Genomic DNA, 19,573 nt, shown 5'->3' on the forward strand with positions numbered 1-19,573 from the left:
GATAGGTTTAAACAAGATGGTGAATATAAAATTACCATCAAAGATAAACCATAATCTTTAAAGTTGCAGCTGATTTCAAACATTCCTTTTGATAGATTCCTAGTACAGCAATTTTTTAGAAGTATGAACACTCCAAATCTCCTCTATTTATAGGGAAGTTTGTAACAGGTTCAATTGGAGACATCAAAAACATTTTAAATAGACATCACAAGATGCATCTGTAGTTTAAAGGTCAAATTTATTAGGAGATTAAGAGATGTATTATACATGGACTATAAATACGGCACAGCTGACTTTATTCACAGTCAGACAGCCAATGCCAACCTATTTTGTAGACACTCTTGTTCTTTTGTTCCAAGAAAAGTTTGCACCATAAGACTTGGATTTAGGTTTTGGAATCTTCTTCTCTTCAACATCATAGCTCCAGCCTGCAGGTTACAGGGGAAATGGCGAGGGGAGACAAGAAACAAAGAGAATTCTAAATATTCTCAGCATACAATATAGAGCAAATGCAACTTAAACCTTTTAATATCTTTTTCTGCACGTAGGCATCCACTAGTTTATTCCTTTGTAGTTGGCAGCAGAGAATACTGAAATGCCATAGATGTGACATATGCCCGTTCTCTCAGTTGATAAGACTTCACCATACTACGTACCTCCATTTTCTTTACTCCTGCAAAAAACTTGACAGTCATCAGTGAAACTCAACAGGGAACCCTGAATGTCCTGCAAATTCACAGCTCCACAACTCCATAGCATCACAGAAGCACTAGGGCTCTGTGTACGCAGGGACAGGAAAAGAAAATAAAGATAAGGAAAAGTGGAAAAAAATAGTATACAGATCAATCCCAAAGGTTGGGAGAGAATGGAGACCTTGGAAAGCTAGAGAAAAAAGAAGGGTGGGAGGATCAAAGAAAGGAAGAGCAAAGAAAAAACTTCAGCATTAGAAAGGAGTTTAATACTTAACATTTTTATAAGAACATAAAAAATTAGGAGTAAAAGAAAAGGGAACGAAGTGATAGAAGACAAGTAAATTATGTGATAGTTAAGCAAGAGAAATGCTAAAAAATGTCAGATAAGAGGAGGTGGAGACATTAGTGTTTATGTAAATCAAAATGCAAATTGGTTGCAGCCTCCAGGTGCCTGGAAAGTTGCCAGGGCAGCACTCAGTATTCCAAAGTTTGGTCTCTCTAGCTGCAACATTTCACTCAAAGTTGAGATACTTGAGTTGAAGCTAGAAGTTCAGTTTTAACTGGTACTAATAAGATGATACTTTTCTTCCTTAGTTTAAAAAAAAAAAAAATTGCTAAGTCCTAAAAGGTTTAACATATATCTGAACTTTTACATTTAAGATGTTCACAGAAAACGCTCAAGCTACATCTACACATCAAAACATGTTTCGTAAGATACACAAGTTGTCACGCCACTGTGCCTCAACTTTGTGTATTCACAAATGTCATACAAACATTTTCTTCATGTTTATTAGGCTGAACCAATGTTAATTTCCAAGTTAACTATTCTCCGTAAGAAACACTGGAATAGAGGTTTTAAAAACATATTCTTTCCATCTGTGAGAGCACTGGCTTTTGCCTCCTGTTCTGATTAAAAATATAAGCTTGAGTAAACAGCCACAACTAGATCCAGAGACAGACCTTGGTATTGCAACACTCAGCATTGTAACACCTAACTTTGAGGCACTTGGCTGCTGGAATGGAATCTACAGTCCCAAGTTATTGCTTCATCTTTTTATACACTAGATAGAGAGGAGCCGAGTGCCTCCTAGAGAGATTCGCAACTGCCAGCAGTTGCCAGCCTTGGGCTGCCATAGCTATCCAACATCCACAAAATTAGTTACATCTAACGTTGTATTACAAGAGGCCACCATATATGATAAGGTTTCACACTCTGCAACAGCCTCCTTGAGATAGGCACCTTCAGTTGTTCATGACAGAGAGCAGAGGTCACTTTTATAAAAGTACCACAATGGTGGGGGAGGTCACTCTTGCCCAGAACCCTGCTGTACAAGCCAAGTGGACAGAAAGCAGATTTCATCGTCTCTGAAAGAACACCCTCAACACCTGACTAAAGGTTATTGTGGAGTAGAAAAACTCTCCATCCTTGTTACTGAAGATGTATGTTTTTAAACAACTGCCTCGGTGATGTCGGACAGGACAAAAAAGAATTTAGGTCGACAGGCTAAACTTTTAGTTTCGTCTAGTTACAAGTGTTTCCTCCTTGCCTCGACTTCCGACCATCCTCAGCTGTCATATTTTGGACAGAGATCTCTCCCGTTACTGTATTCAGTGGTGTTATTCCTACATTAGAAAACACATGAGATGGGGCAGGCAGAAAGATAGCTTGCCTCAGGTTCCTGAAGTTCTTAGGTGAGAAAGACCTCTTAGGTTTCCCAATCATATCAAAATACCTGCAGTATCTAGGATTTGCAGAAATTAAACTCGAGGTTCTTAAGGAAATTTTGTAATGGAAAACTTGGGTGGTTCATACAGGAAGGACAGAGAGGTAAATATTTGTGTTCCTAGACTTAGACATGTTTCACTAACACCTCAGTTTAGAAGCTAAGTTCCACTGTAAATGTGTGCCTAAGTTTCTCATTTCTTCCTAAAAGCAGAACTAAATATTGTAAAATTTATATTTCCAGCTACATCTGATACTGAAGCTATTACTACAGAAAATATTATGCACATATCATACACATAAAACTAAGCCACCTTAAATAAAAATGGAATAATGATTTAGGCAAGCCAGTATCCACAGAAAAGTTTGGTAGTTCTCAATTATGGTAAAATTAAGAGTGCAAGCTAAGTGAAAATTGAACTGATAATACTAATACTGAGTCACAGCCTTAGTTTAGTTGGTAGAATTTCTTTGTTGTTTTCCTGCACAATGGAGATTCATTACTAATTCAGCAAAGGCATAAACTTTCTACACTGAACAAATCAAGTATTTTACTTGAATCTGCATTTCTAGAGGACAAAATATAACACGTCCAAAGAGATGACAAAAGTATCTCATTAATATAGTGATATATAGGCCAGGATTCAGGTTTTTTCTCTTATAGGCTGAATTTCCCAAGAAACAGAAATAGCATGAACAATACAGAAGCTTAAGTAAAGCAACACCAGATTGTCCTGAAGTTCATATTTGTTCATAAAACATTACAAAATACTATTGAAATTGCACAGTCATTGGTATATCCAATGCAAATATGATGATCCTATTAATTTCTTAGTGAATACAATTTATTTTTCAATAAAAATAAGACTATTAAGTTAAAAAAAAAGATCTATTCAAAGAGAAATAGAGGAATTAAATACTTGCCTTTACCATTAAAAAGTGCAAATAAATTGCACATGAAATGGCCCAGCTTCTTAATTGTATAAGTTAATGGACTTACCCCGTCTTCTGGGTGTACAACATAAGCCATCTAACAACTTTGCACAATGTGGTCTGACCAAGAAACTTTACTACCTGTTTACCCCAGCCTAAATATAGTTGAAAGCTGTAGACTGCAGGGAAGGCTTCTGAAGAAGCTTACACTCCATGTGCATTGTTCCTGGCTTTAACTCAGTGCAATTAACCTTCCTCACATCCGTGAGCACTAAGCATCAAGCCTAGCTCTTTAAGGAAAATGAAACTGATTAAAAAAAAAACCACAAAAAATGCAGCAAAAAAATCCATACCAACACATAAAAGGACTGGTGTATATTCAAAAGGCTGAGATTATGGATGCTGCTTGCAGTACCATAATTCTGTGAGAAAATACAAGCCTAAATAATCAAATAAGTTTACAGATACAGTCCTTCTGTATGATTAGCATTAAAAATATTAAGTAATGATACTGGCTTTTCTACTGTCTTTTTCTCAAATATGAACAATCATCAAGTCTAAGTGTTTAGACTTTAGATTGTACTTGGGAAGAGTTAGGTACAACTTCCTCAATCTACAGCTTCCTCAAGGGGAGCAGCAGAAGGGGAGGTGCTGATCCAGCGACAGGACACGAGGAAATGGAATGAAGCTGCATCAGGGGAAGTTCACTTTGACATCAGGAAAAGGTTCTTCACCGAGAGGGTGGTCGGTCACTGGAACAGGCTCCCCAGGGAAGTGGTCATGGCACCAAGCCTGTCAGAGTTCAAGGAGTGTCTGGATGATGCTCTTGGTCATGCGGTTTAGTTTTAGGTAGTCCTGCGAGAAGCAGGGAGTTGGACTCGATGATCCTTATATGGGTCCTTTCCAACTTGAGATATTCTATGATTCTACGATAAATCCATTCTGCCACACCACCAAAACTGAAGTCCAACATGCTTACTTGGTAGTCAGTTAATTCTAGTTTTTCTGATTATCAAACACTCACAAGGGTTCTGACAGTCTTTCCTTAACTAGAATTCAGATGCTCACGTTGTGCCTTCAGGTAAAAATCCCACTGCCATGTAGCAGGGACCCCTACCCTGGGATACTCTTAAAAATAAAGTATTAATATTAATTTTCCTCCAAGACCTGAGCAAGGCTCAGTTCTCATTCAAAACACAGATACTTGCAAAAGCATTGCAATAGTAATGCTAAGAGGCTGGAACACTTTTCCAGAAAGTGGAAGGCCTAGATTCAATGCCTTCAGCACCCTTGGAAATATTTCCCCCTGTTTTCCTCTTCCTCAAGTAGAGCACTAATGGTCTACCAATTTTGTGGAATAGAGGGAAGGTACTTTATCCTGTACTTTCTGTTGTTAATACTTTGAGATCAAGATTGCCTATAGAAAGCTGAATCCCTCACACTCAATACATACCATTTTTTTCAGCAAAGGCAATGGCATCTTCTTTAGTAGAGAAAGTAAGAACCATGTTGGATAAAGGATCAGCTCTGCAAGAAAACAGATGACAAATTTTAAGCACATTCAAAATATGAAATAATTGTTATCTGTACCTCAAATGCTGTATTAAACAACTTTTTGTAGTACACCACCTCACAAGCCATTCAGAATTCCCTTATTTTTAATTATTTCCAGGATTAACACTTACTTTAAGTGTTGTTTCACTCTTTCAGTCTGTTAAACTTGCAGAAATTAGTATTTTAATTTTTTATTAGACAAACACGTCTAACCACCTGCTGAGGTTATAGTAAGTGCTCTGCAACAATCTTTTTAATTTTTAAAGCTGTGTAGTCCCTCTCTTTTTGGAAGACCAGGAGGCTTAATGTAATTTTGAACATTTCAAGGAGACGAGGAGTCGGTAGAGCAGCGAGGGAAAGAATAATCTTATACAGAAAAGAGCAGAATATCTAAGTGAGCAGAGCAGGAATTAATCAGAGACTGGGAAGTATGTAAAAACCTCAAGAGTTCAGTTTTGGCTGGGGTCACATGACCTCCAGAAATTATTCCAGTACAGCAAGCAGATTGCAGGCCACCACTGAAAACGAAGCTCAGAAACACAATCTGCTAGCTAACTAAACACACAGTGGTTAGTTATATGTGATCAGGTATTCCTCAACTGCATTTCTGAAAGGAATCAAACAGTAAAAAGCTTTTTGGAACAAATTAAAATCTCAGTTAAAAAAAACAAACTGCCTTATTTGTTGCTATAAAAGCTCATTTTAAGAACAATGGCAAAGGATGGAAAAAAAAAGGGTTCTAAAAATTAACCCACAAAACTTTTAGAGAAATAAGATACCAGTTGTAGCAGCACAATGATTAGATAATGCTTCCCTGAGACAACACTGCACATGAGCTTGGGAGACAACCAGGAAGACAAGACCAAATTGCAACAAACTATTGAAGGAGCTGCCTCTCAACTGTTCTCTCTTTGAAGCTAGAAGGGTAAATGAAGAGAAAAAGCAACCACAGATACACTGAACTCTCTACAATAAAGGACAAAGCCTGTGACTGGCAGAGGGGGAGGGGAAGAGTGGGAATCTAGCTTCCAGCAAAGACAACAATGTAATTTTATCTGATGTACACATGGAAAAATGGAGTTCACTATATATCCAATATAATCCCCAATAAAAAAAAAAAAAAGGAAAAAGGCAGAAATTACACTTTCACAAGCCACCAAGATGGGCTCTCTTAAAGACATCTAAAGATTTCTCTTATAAAGGCAGTAAGGAGAATTAGGAACTAAGAATTGGTCCACGACGTGATCAGTGGAGAATCAAGTGACTCAAATAAACTGCAATACCATGACAACTTTTGCTTATTGTTTTTCTCTTTCGTGACTGGGGTTGGAAAAATCTTATCAACACTACTAAGTGGGAACAAAGAATTTTAAGTCTGAAGCATAGTAAGGGACTGGTGCCTGTTCAGCACTTCAAGTTTGGTGAAAACCTTCCAGAACAGAAGCAGTTTGGAAATGAGGATTGTGCAGAAATGATTTGTTCTGTTTTCAGGTGGGATCATCTTTCATCCAATCCAAATACAGCTTTTTGATTTCTTTCCATAAATGAGCTCTCCACATGTTTAAGTTTGTAATAATCTGTGAGCAAACTGGAGTTCAGGACGGCCAGCATGATGTCCTGATAGTGTCAGCAATCACAGTGCTGCAGGATTTCCTACACCTGCCCTAAACTGTCTTATCAGTCATTTCAAACTGGGATTCCACATTTTATTCTCTTATGAGATCCTGTACAATGGAAACCATGCATTTCCCATGTTTCTTTGTTTACAGCTTTATATTAAAAGATGTACTCAAGAACTACCCATAGTAATGAAACCTCCCAGTTACAAAAAAATGCCATGTGTCCATTTTATTTAGATTTACAACTAGATAATTTTCACTGAAAAAAACTATATCCAAGAAACAACAAATGCAACAAAAAAAGCAAACAAGACTGTAAAATGACAGAAATATAGCAAAGACCTACAGGTAAATAAGTATATTGAATTAGGAGAAAAAAGGCTCTAATCCCTAGACACTAAAGGGCTCTAATCCACTAATCCCATTACATTATTTAAAAGTAAATGGGAAAACTTCTAAGAACTGTTCTTCGCAGAAATTAAATCTGAAGAAAAGACACTCTTGTTAGGTATTTCTGGGTGTTGAACGGTGATTTGAAATTACTAGAATGTCCACTAATAGTTTTTGTGAGAATTCCTTAAAAAATGAACAGATACAAACTAGTTTACAAAACCCTTAACCTAGCAGTGTCAATTCTCAAAACAGCACTTGCTTTTGCCCTACCTGGAGCCTGCTTACACAGGAAATATTCCGTTCCCTACCCCAAAATAAAAACATATGCAGAGATGGATTCATTCAAAACAGCCATTCCTTTTTAAATTCCCACAATAAGCTCACTCCAGGACAATTTAACATACAGGTAAAGCCCGAAATACCATGGCTCGTTTTTCTAGGTGGTTTATTTAGCACAAATAGTTATAACTGTTAGAAAAGTTAAAAGCCATTGTTTTGTCTGAGATCATGCAAAATCCCACCCAGAAAATAATTTGTCTGGGGAGGTTAAAGTCAGCTGAAAAGCAAAGGGGGATTAGAAGAACAGTTAAATTCAACCTGAATTAAAGCAGGTGTTACTGGCACCTCCTACAGTGTTATAATAATCTGTGCGGAGGTATAAATAGACCATACTTTAGTGGCCAGACACTTGGGGGGCCAACCAAACAGGAGGGAAGGCGTATTGCTGGTCAACAGTCTATCACTTTATTAATTTGGGCCCCGTGAAACAACCTGGTTATTACTTGCTGAATGTAATAGCTACCTCCAGTAGTCAAGTCATCCAAGGCATACATGTATTAAATCACCGAAATCTTAACCTCTGAAACAGCAATTTAAATATGCTTAAGATGAAATGGTGAAAAACCCCAGGACGTGCTTAAGATGAGGTCATTGTTAAATACAGGCTTAAAGTTTTAAAACAGGTATTTTAACAAACTATTTTAATACAATTAATATTTTAATTCATATTCAGTTTTTATATTCAGCTCACAATAGTTGAGCTTGGCTTCCCTAATGCTTTGCAATGCCAATACAACTGAGATGTTACAGGTTGTAAGCCTCCTCAATTTTTTATGGAAAACCAACATAACAGGAAGACTTGATTTCAGTGTTATTTTGAACTAATATTTCTGGATACATTTATTTTATATATAAAGAAAAAACGAAAAAAAATCATTCTGTGACCAATTTAGAATGTTAATAAACCTCAAAAAATGTGTCCTCAAACTATTTAATATTTAAGGTTTTAACGTTTTTTTTTCATACAATTTTGTGTTCTTTGATCATAAGTGCTAATATGATTGCAGCCAGACATTTTCAATACACATTATATCCTTTCTGAAGTTTGAAAAATAATCTCTAGTGGTTGATTCTTGTTTACGTAGAATAATTAACTTTTCTGAATACGCCTCAAACAAGACAGCTTCAAATAAAAATTACAATATATTCAGGAGAATTGCTGGCATTGTCCTCACAGTTTATAGGAATTCTAACCACATTGTAAAATGTAGGTAGTATATTTATATAGGAAAAAAGAATTTAAAATTAGCTGCATCTAAGTTATACTTACATCTCCAAATTATAGCATATTTAGCTAAGATTAGTGCTTTCCTGGATTTTGGCAAATTTTTAAGAGTTCTTACTACTAGTATTAGCAACATTGAAACAAAACATTGTAATATTTTAAATAGGCTTGGTTTTTTGTTTTTTAAATTAGTTATGGCTCCTCGTTTCAGATCTTCAGAATACTTATAAAGCTTCATAAAAAAAAAAATCCAGAGGCTAAGTATTGTTATTTTATGCTTAACCAAATCTAAAAGATACAACTGAGAGCTGAGAAGAATTTACTGCTTCAGGTAACTAAAAACCTTCTTTCCCTGATGCTGCCATACAGTAACATCACCACAAATGTAATCATTGAAATTTCTGATTGTCAACACTTTTTTCAAAGTCTTCCAGATAATGTTGTGGGCTAAAATCTGCTTTTAAACATAACAGATCATTAATCATACGACTAACAAACCCAACCGCTTACTGTAAGTACTGTTAAAACACAAGTAGATTTACAGGTAGAAAGGACATTTCAAACTTAAGATTTACATGACTAGTAAGAGCCAAATATAGCAGAAAACTATTTCCAAATTCAGTAACTACTCACGTAGATGCCCAGCCCATTAAAGGGTTCTCCCAGCGCTCCCTGTTATCAAATTCCATCTTCCATTTCTTTGTATTGTTAACTCCTGCCTGCATTGCATTACGTGCTGGAACAAAAATGTGAACTTTCCTGGTTTTGATGTGCTCATCTGGAACACCAGTTAAAGCAGTGATATCCTATGAAAAATACAATGAAACTTGTTAAAAAAGGGTTCACATAAAAGGCTTGTAAAATAATACTGCTTATGCTTTTTGTATTTCATGCTTTACTTTTAAAGTTACAAAAAAAGAAAAAAATTGCAGAGAAGTATGTTATGAGTCCAGTTGAATAAAAGTGAAGCTGATACATGTTGGGGCTTCTATCATCCTGCTTTCCCTATCTGAATTAGATTTTGCATGGATTAGTTACCTGAACCTGCTCATCTCCCAGCTACACAACTGCTAGTGCCAAAGGAGGGACAGGACATTCTCTCCCATCCTCTGACCACGGTTGCAAAGTCAGGACTGCTCCAACTTGCACCAGCTAAAGCAAATGCGGAAACGTAAACTCTTCTTTCTCCCTTAAAGAAAATATTAGAGCACAGACTGAAACATCGACAAAGCCCGAAATTCTACATTACGATTAGGAGCTTAAACTTCATTCACCAAAATCCTAGCCAGCCAACTATGTGCTACAGTATGCTTTCACTTGGGCTTAAGTCTGTATATAACTAAGAGGCACCAACATCCACGCTGACTCAAGAAGCTATGCTTAGCATGAAGGAAAAGGCAGGAGGTTATCTTTCACACAATAATCTATTGACTGCTTGAGACTGTAGAGCAGGTACTAGAATTCAACTCTCTTATTTCTCTAACCATTAGTTATTACATAAAATTGACCCCTTGCTGTGTTTCAAGCTATGAATATCAGCTTTCGAGAGTCAACTCTTCTGTTGACGTTCAAGATCAAGAGAGGAACATTTTGTAACGGTAACATTCTTCGGTATTTTTGTGAAGGACAAAAGCATTCAGGAGATTCCAACCTTCAAAGAAGAAAAAAAAAAAAAAAAAGGCTTGTAACATTGTATATAGTCAGTACTGGGATGCCCTCCTCTACTAAGGCTTGGCTTGTGAGCCCTCAACAAATAAACCTAAGATAAAAACTTAAGGATCACAAAAACAGCCTAAAAATATTAACTGACTTTAACAAAGAATAAGATAGGGAAAAACCTCACAAGAATTGCTGTGAAAAATTACCCTCAGCAGCATCTGATATAATCAAAGTGAACTTTCTTGCTAAAAACTAAACAGTAATTACATAAAATTAACCTGTCAGTTCACCCTAGTAGAGTAAAGAGTGAAATCAAACATTAAATCCATCTCTAAGGATGCTAAACTACTGCTGTTCCTTACATACTTAAAAGGCCAGTGGGAGCTCCTTGGTCTCCCTCCCTGCCCTCCCCTCCCCACCCCTCCTCTCTCCAGGATCAAACAGCAAACTGGTAGAAGTCCAAAAAAGTGCAGCAAAACTTTGGGCATATTGAACTCACCTCACCAGTACTGCCATGACTTGAATTAAAAGGCAAACAAGTTTAAATAAAACACTGTGGCTTTACATGTCTGTAGCTACTAACTTCATGGGATTTTGTTTTGTGGCAAACTTAAAAGCTCTTGGTGCTGTCACCAGATCATCCTTTGAAATGAGGCAAGTCTCATTTTTCGTTTTACTTCAGAAAACAAATTTTGGGAGATCAGTCCCTCAAAACTACACAAGGGAGCAAGTTCTAAAGCATTTGACTTGTATTTGCAATTAGAACAGTAGGGGAAACAAACAAGCATGCACATTAATTTTCCAACTTCTGACATTTCTATCCAGACCACCAAAATAAACTGTCAAAATATCTTAACAATTCCATTATAAATGCTTTCATTAGGACCAACTAATGTTTATTTTTAATATGAGTCTAGCAGTGATATGAAAAAGAAACACTACCAGTCACTGGAATGTTGCAGCACGTATGTAAAACACCTCCTGACTGACTGGCATTTCTGACTGCTGAAGCTTAAACCACAGTTTTAGAAGGAAATAGCTTGAAGTTTTCTTATTTGAATTGGCAAACTGCTTTGTTTAACAAAAAGGGTTTTCTACCTGCACTGTAAGTTTGGTGGGGCTTCAATGTTTCAGCTTGCCTGTTTATAGGAATAGGGTACTATATTAGCCTTTATTTCTGTATTTAACAAACATGCCTATTGAGAAAATGTAAGAATATTCACAAAAAAAAGTCTTTCCCCTCTGAAATAATCTGCTACATGCAAAAATTCTGGGTTTGTTATCATCAAATACCTCCAAATATGCAAGCTTCAAAATAGCTCAATATTGTGAATTTTTTTTTAAACTATTATTATTCTCAGTAACTCATATGTCCAGTATGAATTTTATGCTTCAGATTTGTAGGTTTTTTAATTGTTCCAGAATTATCTGGAATTATTAAAATAAGATACTATGTTAAACAACATTATGGACATATACAATTTCCTCTTTTGAAGCCTCTATACCAGAGAATCATAAAAACACTACACATTAGTGCATACAGAACATAATCTAAAAAGATTATTAAAAACCAGCAAATGCTATATTTATGAGGTAATTGTAGCAAAGAAATGCCTAGACTTGTTCATCTGGATGAAAACAAAACCAAAACCCCAGACAAACTGTAAATCCCTTCAAGCCATGTTTTTTCGGGCACTCAGTTGGCTCCAAATGAAAGTTATTTCACTAATAATACAGGATTCATCCTATAAAAATCTTTTCAAGGTGAAAACTAAAACCTGCCTACTTTCTGAAACTAAAATATCTACATGGTGTTGCTAGCTCTCCATACTTCGATTCATTATAGCTAAAGTTTCCATGCCTTCTGGGAATCTAGCAATTGTTTATTGATATCTTCCCCATTTTAAAGCTGGCAATTGAACAGACAGTTGTTAGGACAATGAGTTTCTGGTTTCTGAAGCCCAAGTTGTCCTGACATAAAATCACTGGTTTTGCTTGCTGTAGACATGTAAGTACTGTAGCATAGCTGAGCTGTTGCCAAAGATATGGAATAAAAAGGCTTGGCATCTATCACATACTTGACACCTAAAGAGCACAGAAGCTCTAAAATTCCTATTCCCTGTAGGCGCACTCTTAGTCTAGACAAACTGATTTCTCACACTTTTAAAATGCATTACAACACTCTATTGTGATCATTTCATCCACACAGCTCCAGCTAGTGACAGAAGAACCTGTCCTTTAAGCGACTTTTCAATGGGCTAAAGCTCCCGCTCCAAGATGCCATTAAAACAATATAATACTTGAAAAGATCTATGCTGCACTGGGTTGAACTCTTTACTGTGTCTTCAATGCTTTGTTCTGAGTTCAAGTTCTCATTGAAACTACCTGTGAACCAACTTTCCAAAACAAAGATGTTTTTGACAGCTGGTTTCACATTACTATCTCTTTTTTTTTTTCTGAAGCGTTCCTTACTGAATTTTGCTGTATTAGCATATTAAAATATTAGTGAGGTGTTTGGCATTCAAAATTCTAAATAATAAGGTGACAATATAAAAGACTTGAGATTTGAACTGTATAAGTTTGCTTTACTAAAAATTAACAACCCTGCTTCACATGTTTAACACAGGCTATCATCTAAAAGGTGCATTCTGACATTCTGTTTTTCTTAATATATATAGCGGTGGGGTTTTTAACAGCAACCTCTGAATTTTTTTGTAATTCAAAAAATTAAAATACTTTGAGGCATTTTGGCTCTTCTTGGAATAAGCTGAGAGGGACAAAACACTTTTTTTAAATAGCAGAAATCACATCAAATTGCTTACAAATGAAGAGGAGGTTTTTTCTTTATTGTAACTTACACTATTTAAGAACACTTGTCATGGTGGAAAGCCTGGTAAAGCTGTTCTGGAAGGAGTAGTAAGAAATTATAAATGTGCTATACAGTAGGGAGAAAAACTGGTTCACAGAGGCAGTGTCAGTGAAAGCAGTATTCGGCATGAAGATGACTTTTAAAGGAAACGAGAATTTCCTTCTTTTAAGTACTCCACTAATAGCACAAATTCCAAAGGGGACAAGAAATAGAACTCTCTAATTCAAGGGAAAGACAGAGCACAAAGTACTCGGCTAATGGGTGGGTGGAAGACAGGGACTAGTGCTTGAAGACCAAGCTGGGACAGTCAGAAAGAATACAGGGTGTCATGTTTCTCCTATGACATTTCTTTGCATGCATAGACAAAAACTGTACATAACCACTATCAACTATGTACTGTTCAGGACTCCCCCCCCCCCCCTTTTTTTTTAATAAAGGAAACAGGGAACAAGCAATGGGAAGTTGATGTCAAAACACAGAAAAACCTCCCAGCAAGCTTCCAGCAACCACCCAGGATTTAGAGTCTTGCTAGCCGCTCTCTTTTCAATACCAGAATTTCACACATTTCAATGACCATTATGACTTCAAAGAATCAAATTTTCATCATTGTCCGTCATCTGCCGGTTGGTTTGTATAAAGGAGTTCTTCTGCATGCACTCCAGACAAAGGGCTCCTTACTTTCGTGGCTATGTATCAAGTTTAAAAGTTCTGTTTGTGACAGTTGTGTCTGTGGTAAATTAGGGTAACACTGAAGGAGTGCAGCTGCTCTGCAGGAACCTCCTTTTTGGCGTCATTTCACTTAAATAAAAACTGAATAATTAGCTTCTGCCTTTATTAAACCACAAAAATGCCACTGGCCTTAGTAATTACTTCCGGTTGCCCCACCTACTTAACCTCAATAGTTTACACTTGTTAGAAAGGAGGGAAAGTAGAAGTTTTCTGTACTTCATAGGAGTTTACAACAGCTTGCTCTCTTTCCCACCCCCAACATCTTTTACCAGACTAAGTGCATAAAGTTTTGCTATAAATTCGTGTTGCAACACACTTCTTAGGAGCTGTTATATCAGAGCACAGAACATCTTGCATAATACCCACAAAATAGCTGCTGTGAAAGGAGCTTTTTATTTAGTGTGCTCAGCTGCTTAGGCTGTAAGTCAGGATGAGAACATTTACGTTTCTACACTTCAATACGGTATTTTTGAAACAAACGTAAGAGAACAGAATCTACTATGCAAATTGCAAGTGGAAAAATGGAGCAGAATGAACTAAACATGGTCAGACAACATTTATCTAACAGCTACAGACATAACAAGGGGAAAAAAGCATATTTGCCCTTAGGAAACTCTGTATCACACAGAATACAGTTTTCTTTCAGGCTTCACAATCACTTTGCATTATCACAGTAATCTGTGAACAACATGGTGTTACTCATAACATGTTCTCCCATCGAACCATCCTACAGAACGATTAATAAAGAAGTTGAGAAAAGCAGTGAAAGAACCGTATTTTAAAAAAGAAAACCAAACATTGTAAACAGGAAACAGGATTGAATAATAATAATAATGATTGCATGAAAGCTTCTACTTAAAATCTCTTTCCATAGGCAGTTTTGCACAAAACACTACAGAGAAACCGGATATGGAGAAAAGGATATGCTGAAAAGTGGGTCTAACGGAAGCAGAAATTGTCACATTACTGGAATCAACGTAAATCCACTATTAATACTTTTTAGACTACTGACTGCTATTCTGCAAAGGTGTCAGCATCCAGAACAGTCCAACATTTGCAAGTGCTGTTAGCTTCAGCAAACTCTATTCATCAGTTTGTATTTCACAGCTGAGGAGATACTACTCTAACAGCCATGATGGCTAAGCATTCACTGTTGTCGCAAAACCACCTTGAGAACTTCCCCGTTGTCCCACTGCACACAGGCTCACTCCACTTTCCCAATGTTTTGCATGCCCAGTATTATTCCATGCTGCTTGCATGAGATACTACAAACATAATGGCATAACACATTCCACACACCATTAAACCAAAGTCAGTTGGATTTGGTCAGAGAGAACACGATGAAAGAGTAAACAGGAAAAACTGACTGGACTTCTAAAAATCCCAGGTGCTCTCTGCAAATTGGAACATGACTTCACACCAGTAAGTAAAAAACTACCCCCCCCCAACCTTTCTTTCACATCTTTAAAACACTTTACTTATAGTCTGCATTACATTCTTGAATTTTGTATTCACATTTGTCTCCTGCAAAAGTCATAGAAAGATTGTATTTATAAAATTTATTAATGGTAAAGTTATGGCAAAAGCTGCTGAGTTGTGCTTTTGTTAGTTTAAGCCATAATAGTAAAAATAAAACAAAAAAATCTCAGATTTTGCACCTCTCTGTGCCCTGACAAGCCTCAAAACATAGAGGCATTTTTCTTGATAAACATGCAAAAAATACCTATCATTCAGTCTGCATTCTTGATGGACAGGTAAACAACATTTTACAAATTTAAAAATGAAACATTTGGAACACGAAGTCCCTATTTCAGCACAGACTGATATTTCATGCTCAGTATAGTTTTTCAGCCAAGAAAGAATCAAAGAGCAAGACAAAATGATTTTTTATTAATAACGTATTTTTTTCCTGTAACAGTATGTCTTAGTTTTGTAAATGTTGTTTGGGAAAACATCATGAAATTAAAGAGAAGAGGAATCAAATATCTGGGTTTACACTTTGCAGTTTCTCCATATGACTGAAATTAAGAAAATCATTATTAATGGAGGAAAATAGGGGCGGTCAGGGGAGAAGAATATGTTTCATAAAAATAGATTGATGTTGCTACTAGTAGTCATCAGAGACTTCAGTGCTGTCATGACATTCTTCAAACTGAGGAAATGGTAAAACAGTGTGCTTATCTCAAACAAGGTGGAAAAAAAGTTGGAATTACTTACAGCAAATCTTGTAAACTACTTTTTCTTGTAACACAGCAAGATTTAGAGAGAACATATTTTCTAGAACTCATTCAAAGCATATGTAACCAAATCTTTTGCTTACACACACACACACAAGTGGCTGGGGTTTTTTCTTACCTGTGAGGCATTTAAAAATAGAGTTTTCTACAGCGCACAACTTTCAAGCATTCTGCAAGAACTTCACAATCCTCAGATTAAAAAATGTGCAAAAAAATCGATTAGTTAAGAACAAGACTACAGCAAAGTTTTTACACCGTAGACTTTCAAATAAAAGGAGAGGCAGTCTTAGTTTACCTGCATTTAGAAGAAGAAAGGGGACAACTGAACAGCTGAAATAATCTGATTCCTCTTAGAATAACTTACAGTTACGGCAACACTCTACTGCTTTACTACCATAAACAACTATTCTTACGGATACTATTTTCTCAGTTGGAAAACAAAAAAAAACAGGCAGGAAGGAGCTTTAAAGAAAAGAAGACAGAAGTACTAGCAGCTAGAGCCCACCTAGAATAGACAGCTTTGTACTGATTCCCCCGATTAGTTAAATTTTGTATATTCCATTAAATAAATAGTATATTGTAGTTCACTTGTAGTTCAGTGGTGGTATACTCTTTCAAATAAAATTTATTCAGTTTGCAGTTCTGATTATTTATGCTATACTCCTAGCATAAGTCACAATAAGCAGACTGGCTTGCAAAGCTAAACATAATATTTCAATAACATCTTGGTGAATTATTAACTAAAGATAACTCTTGAGTTTACAGTCTTAAAATGTAGTTTTGATCATGGACACCCAAAGCCCCAACCAGCAGCTCAGAGTGGGATCTTCCATATCTTAAGTGAGAGCCAAAATTCAGGCTATTCTTCACATTGGGAATAATTTCTGTATTTTTTGTCTGATTCTGATACCATTTTAGTGAAGTCCTTATTTTTAACATTCATTAAAAGCTACCTGTATTTACAAAATAAATCATAAGCATATGACTTAAGTGAATTTTATAAAGTTACTGTTTTTCAGAAATTCTGTCAGGAACAAGAAAATTAACAGTTCTGATATGCTTTATGCCCATTCGAAAACCTTGCAAAGCTTCCTTTAAATACCCATTAAGAAATTTTCCAAATAAGGCCCAGGTAGAGTTCCTAAATACAGGCACCATTTGTTTCATCACCTTCAGTCTTTGGAGGGGAATGGGTCTAATCTAACATGTGGCTGGGGTGCCTTTTCTCAGTTTTGTGGAAAACTCCCTTATCAGTTCAAGCTGCAAAAGACCCAAGGGAGCATGACATTCAGAGCCTGGCAGTGAACTGGGACACTACTTACACATAAGCAGTGCAGTTGCTGCTGTGAAGCAGGAACACCTTGGCCAATTCATACCCTAATCTGGACAGCAAATATCCTAAGGTCTGAGCTGTTGAGTTCAAATTTGGATGTACAGCAAAGTCTTAAGACTTGATAACTCCAGTAAGATTTCCTATGATGAAGTCGTAAGAAAGATTATCACTACAGTATATGAAACATCCATTGTGGATTCAGTTTTAACTAGCTAACAATCTCCCTGGGCTGGCAGCTAGAGCAAAGAATACTAAATTATTTTTTTTTAAATTTCATTATCGTGCATTCTGGTGTTCTTTTCCTTTCACCTCCCAACTACCTATTAATTCCCTATTTAATGGTAGCTGTGAAAGACCATTTAACTTTAAGGGTTAAAATTTAACAAACAATTTAGGCTTTTGTTTATTAAAAAAAGACATTCATCAAAGGTGACGGTGAAATAAAACACTACTTTTTGCTTTTTAAGTTTAACTTGACAATACTGTCACACTAGTGCATGGTTTGCTACTAAGAACAACACCGAGAAATCCTGAGTTCATGTAAACCAACGCCTGCCTTCATTGTGATGCACATTCTCTGTTCTTTACATCTCCTTTATAAAAAAAGTGATTTCTGTAACAGATCTTTGCCACATAGTAACAAGGGGTGTGAGACATAGGGGAGAAAAACAGAAGCAAATCCCCAATCAAGAAATGCAAATTTAGAGCAAAATCTCTCTTGCATGCTTTTTAGAAGAAAAGTTGCATTTAAGAAATTACAGGGAAGCCAGACCTGTTAAAAGCTGTACCTTACCCTAATGCAAGATGTAATGCTTGTTTGTAATATGCATGGACTTTAAAAGTTGAAAGCAAGTGCTAAATAGTGTACATAATTTCCATACACAGCAGGTAGTGAAGCAAGAAAAGAACTGACACAGTTACCCTCGTTAGAGAGATGCACAATAGAGAACTGTTATGCAGTGTTAGCATACTGAAGGTCTATGCATCAGGGATGCTGCGGCTATTAACAGCTTAAACGTTCACTGTATTTTGTTAATTAGTGCATACAGCTTTTAAGCCTTAAATGTGTTTTAGAAGGTTCTTTTCTAACAGTAATACAGTCATTATTCCCTGGTGGGGATGGGAAGAGTTGATGGGGCTTCAACTGTTTCAACATCAATAAAATATGCAGCTTAATACCACTGGACAAAAATGATTTCTTTAAATTTATCTACATGGTTAGTTAAAATGGAAGCTTTTCTACAATCTCTCCCTAAAAAGCTGAATCATAACTAGAATGTATTAGTGTTACTTTACAAACTGTTTTTAGCTTCTTCTATCTAGACATCTGTCCCTGTAATTTGTGCTTTGGCCTTTATACGCTTGGCCTTTAAGGTTATTTATAACACAGAAATCATGGTCTTATACTTCCTGATACAACAGACAGAAATCCATCACCAATTAAATTCAGCAATTCAACTTGATACACTACATCTTTCCTTTCAGTTTTCTATTACTGTGGGGAAAAAAATCAAAGGAGACTACAATGTACAATTGTCTTTACTAAACAGTGATAAAAAAGTAAGAATATGTATTGGAAACAGACATTACAGAAGAAGATATTCAACTTCTGATTTATCAGAGAACCAGAATTAGTTGACCCAAGAATGCTTTCAAATGGAGCAGACGTGGCAACAAAAATGTGGTCCTAAGAAAATGCAACTAAGGAAAAAAATACAAAACAGAAGAATAAAGAATAAAATACTAGTGAAAACTACTATTTTAATCTTAAAAAAGCTTCTGCCTGGTTAACGTGCTACTCAGTGAAAACTTTAAAATATATGATTTATGATGATGATGTTGGCCTATATAGAAAAACACTGTTGTTTATTTTTATACATGAATATATGTGCACATCTATAAAATGAATCTGTAAAGAAAAACTATCCACTTCCTCAGATGTTTCTAACCAGAATTATTCACCGTAGTCTTAATTTTTTTAAAACATCTGCAACATAATTATAACATCTTTAAAAAAATACTGTACTTGGCATGTCTTATCAGCATTTTGTAGAAATTCCTTATAGCTCAGCTTCCCCTCACTTGTTAACCCAGTTTTCAGGCTAACAGGTAATAGAATAAAAGTTATTTCCCCATCGAGCAAAGATTTTCTTTTGCACTAAACGTAAGCCAATGGGCTTTATGGAGTGAAGAGACCTGAGTATGCCAAAAAGATACATAAGAGATCGAGCAATTTCACTACAGTGCATGCTTCACAGGACAAGAACT

At 36.1% G+C, this 19,573-nt stretch overlaps 1 protein-coding gene across 1 annotated transcript in view; it reads right to left on the reverse strand.

The window, feature by feature from the left end:
- Positions 1–219: 219 nt before the first annotated feature.
- NDUFS4 (NADH dehydrogenase (ubiquinone) Fe-S protein 4, 18kDa (NADH-coenzyme Q reductase)) overlaps positions 220–19,573 on the reverse strand; it is a 49,789-nt gene continuing 30,435 nt past the window's right edge. The window contains exons 3-5 of the mRNA XM_009326956.1: positions 9,112–9,284; positions 4,802–4,875; positions 220–428 (exon numbers count right to left, since the gene is read on the reverse strand). Coding sequence (XP_009325231.1) covers positions 325–428; positions 4,802–4,875; positions 9,112–9,284 — 351 coding nt within the window. The 3' untranslated portion in view covers positions 220–324. The remainder of the gene's footprint in view (positions 429–4,801; positions 4,876–9,111; positions 9,285–19,573) is intronic.

The sequence above is a fragment of the Pygoscelis adeliae genome, unplaced genomic scaffold (genome assembly GCF_000699105.1).
Source record: "Pygoscelis adeliae isolate BGI_AS28 unplaced genomic scaffold, ASM69910v1 Scaffold116, whole genome shotgun sequence".
Classification (NCBI taxonomy): Eukaryota; Metazoa; Chordata; class Aves; order Sphenisciformes; family Spheniscidae; genus Pygoscelis; species Pygoscelis adeliae.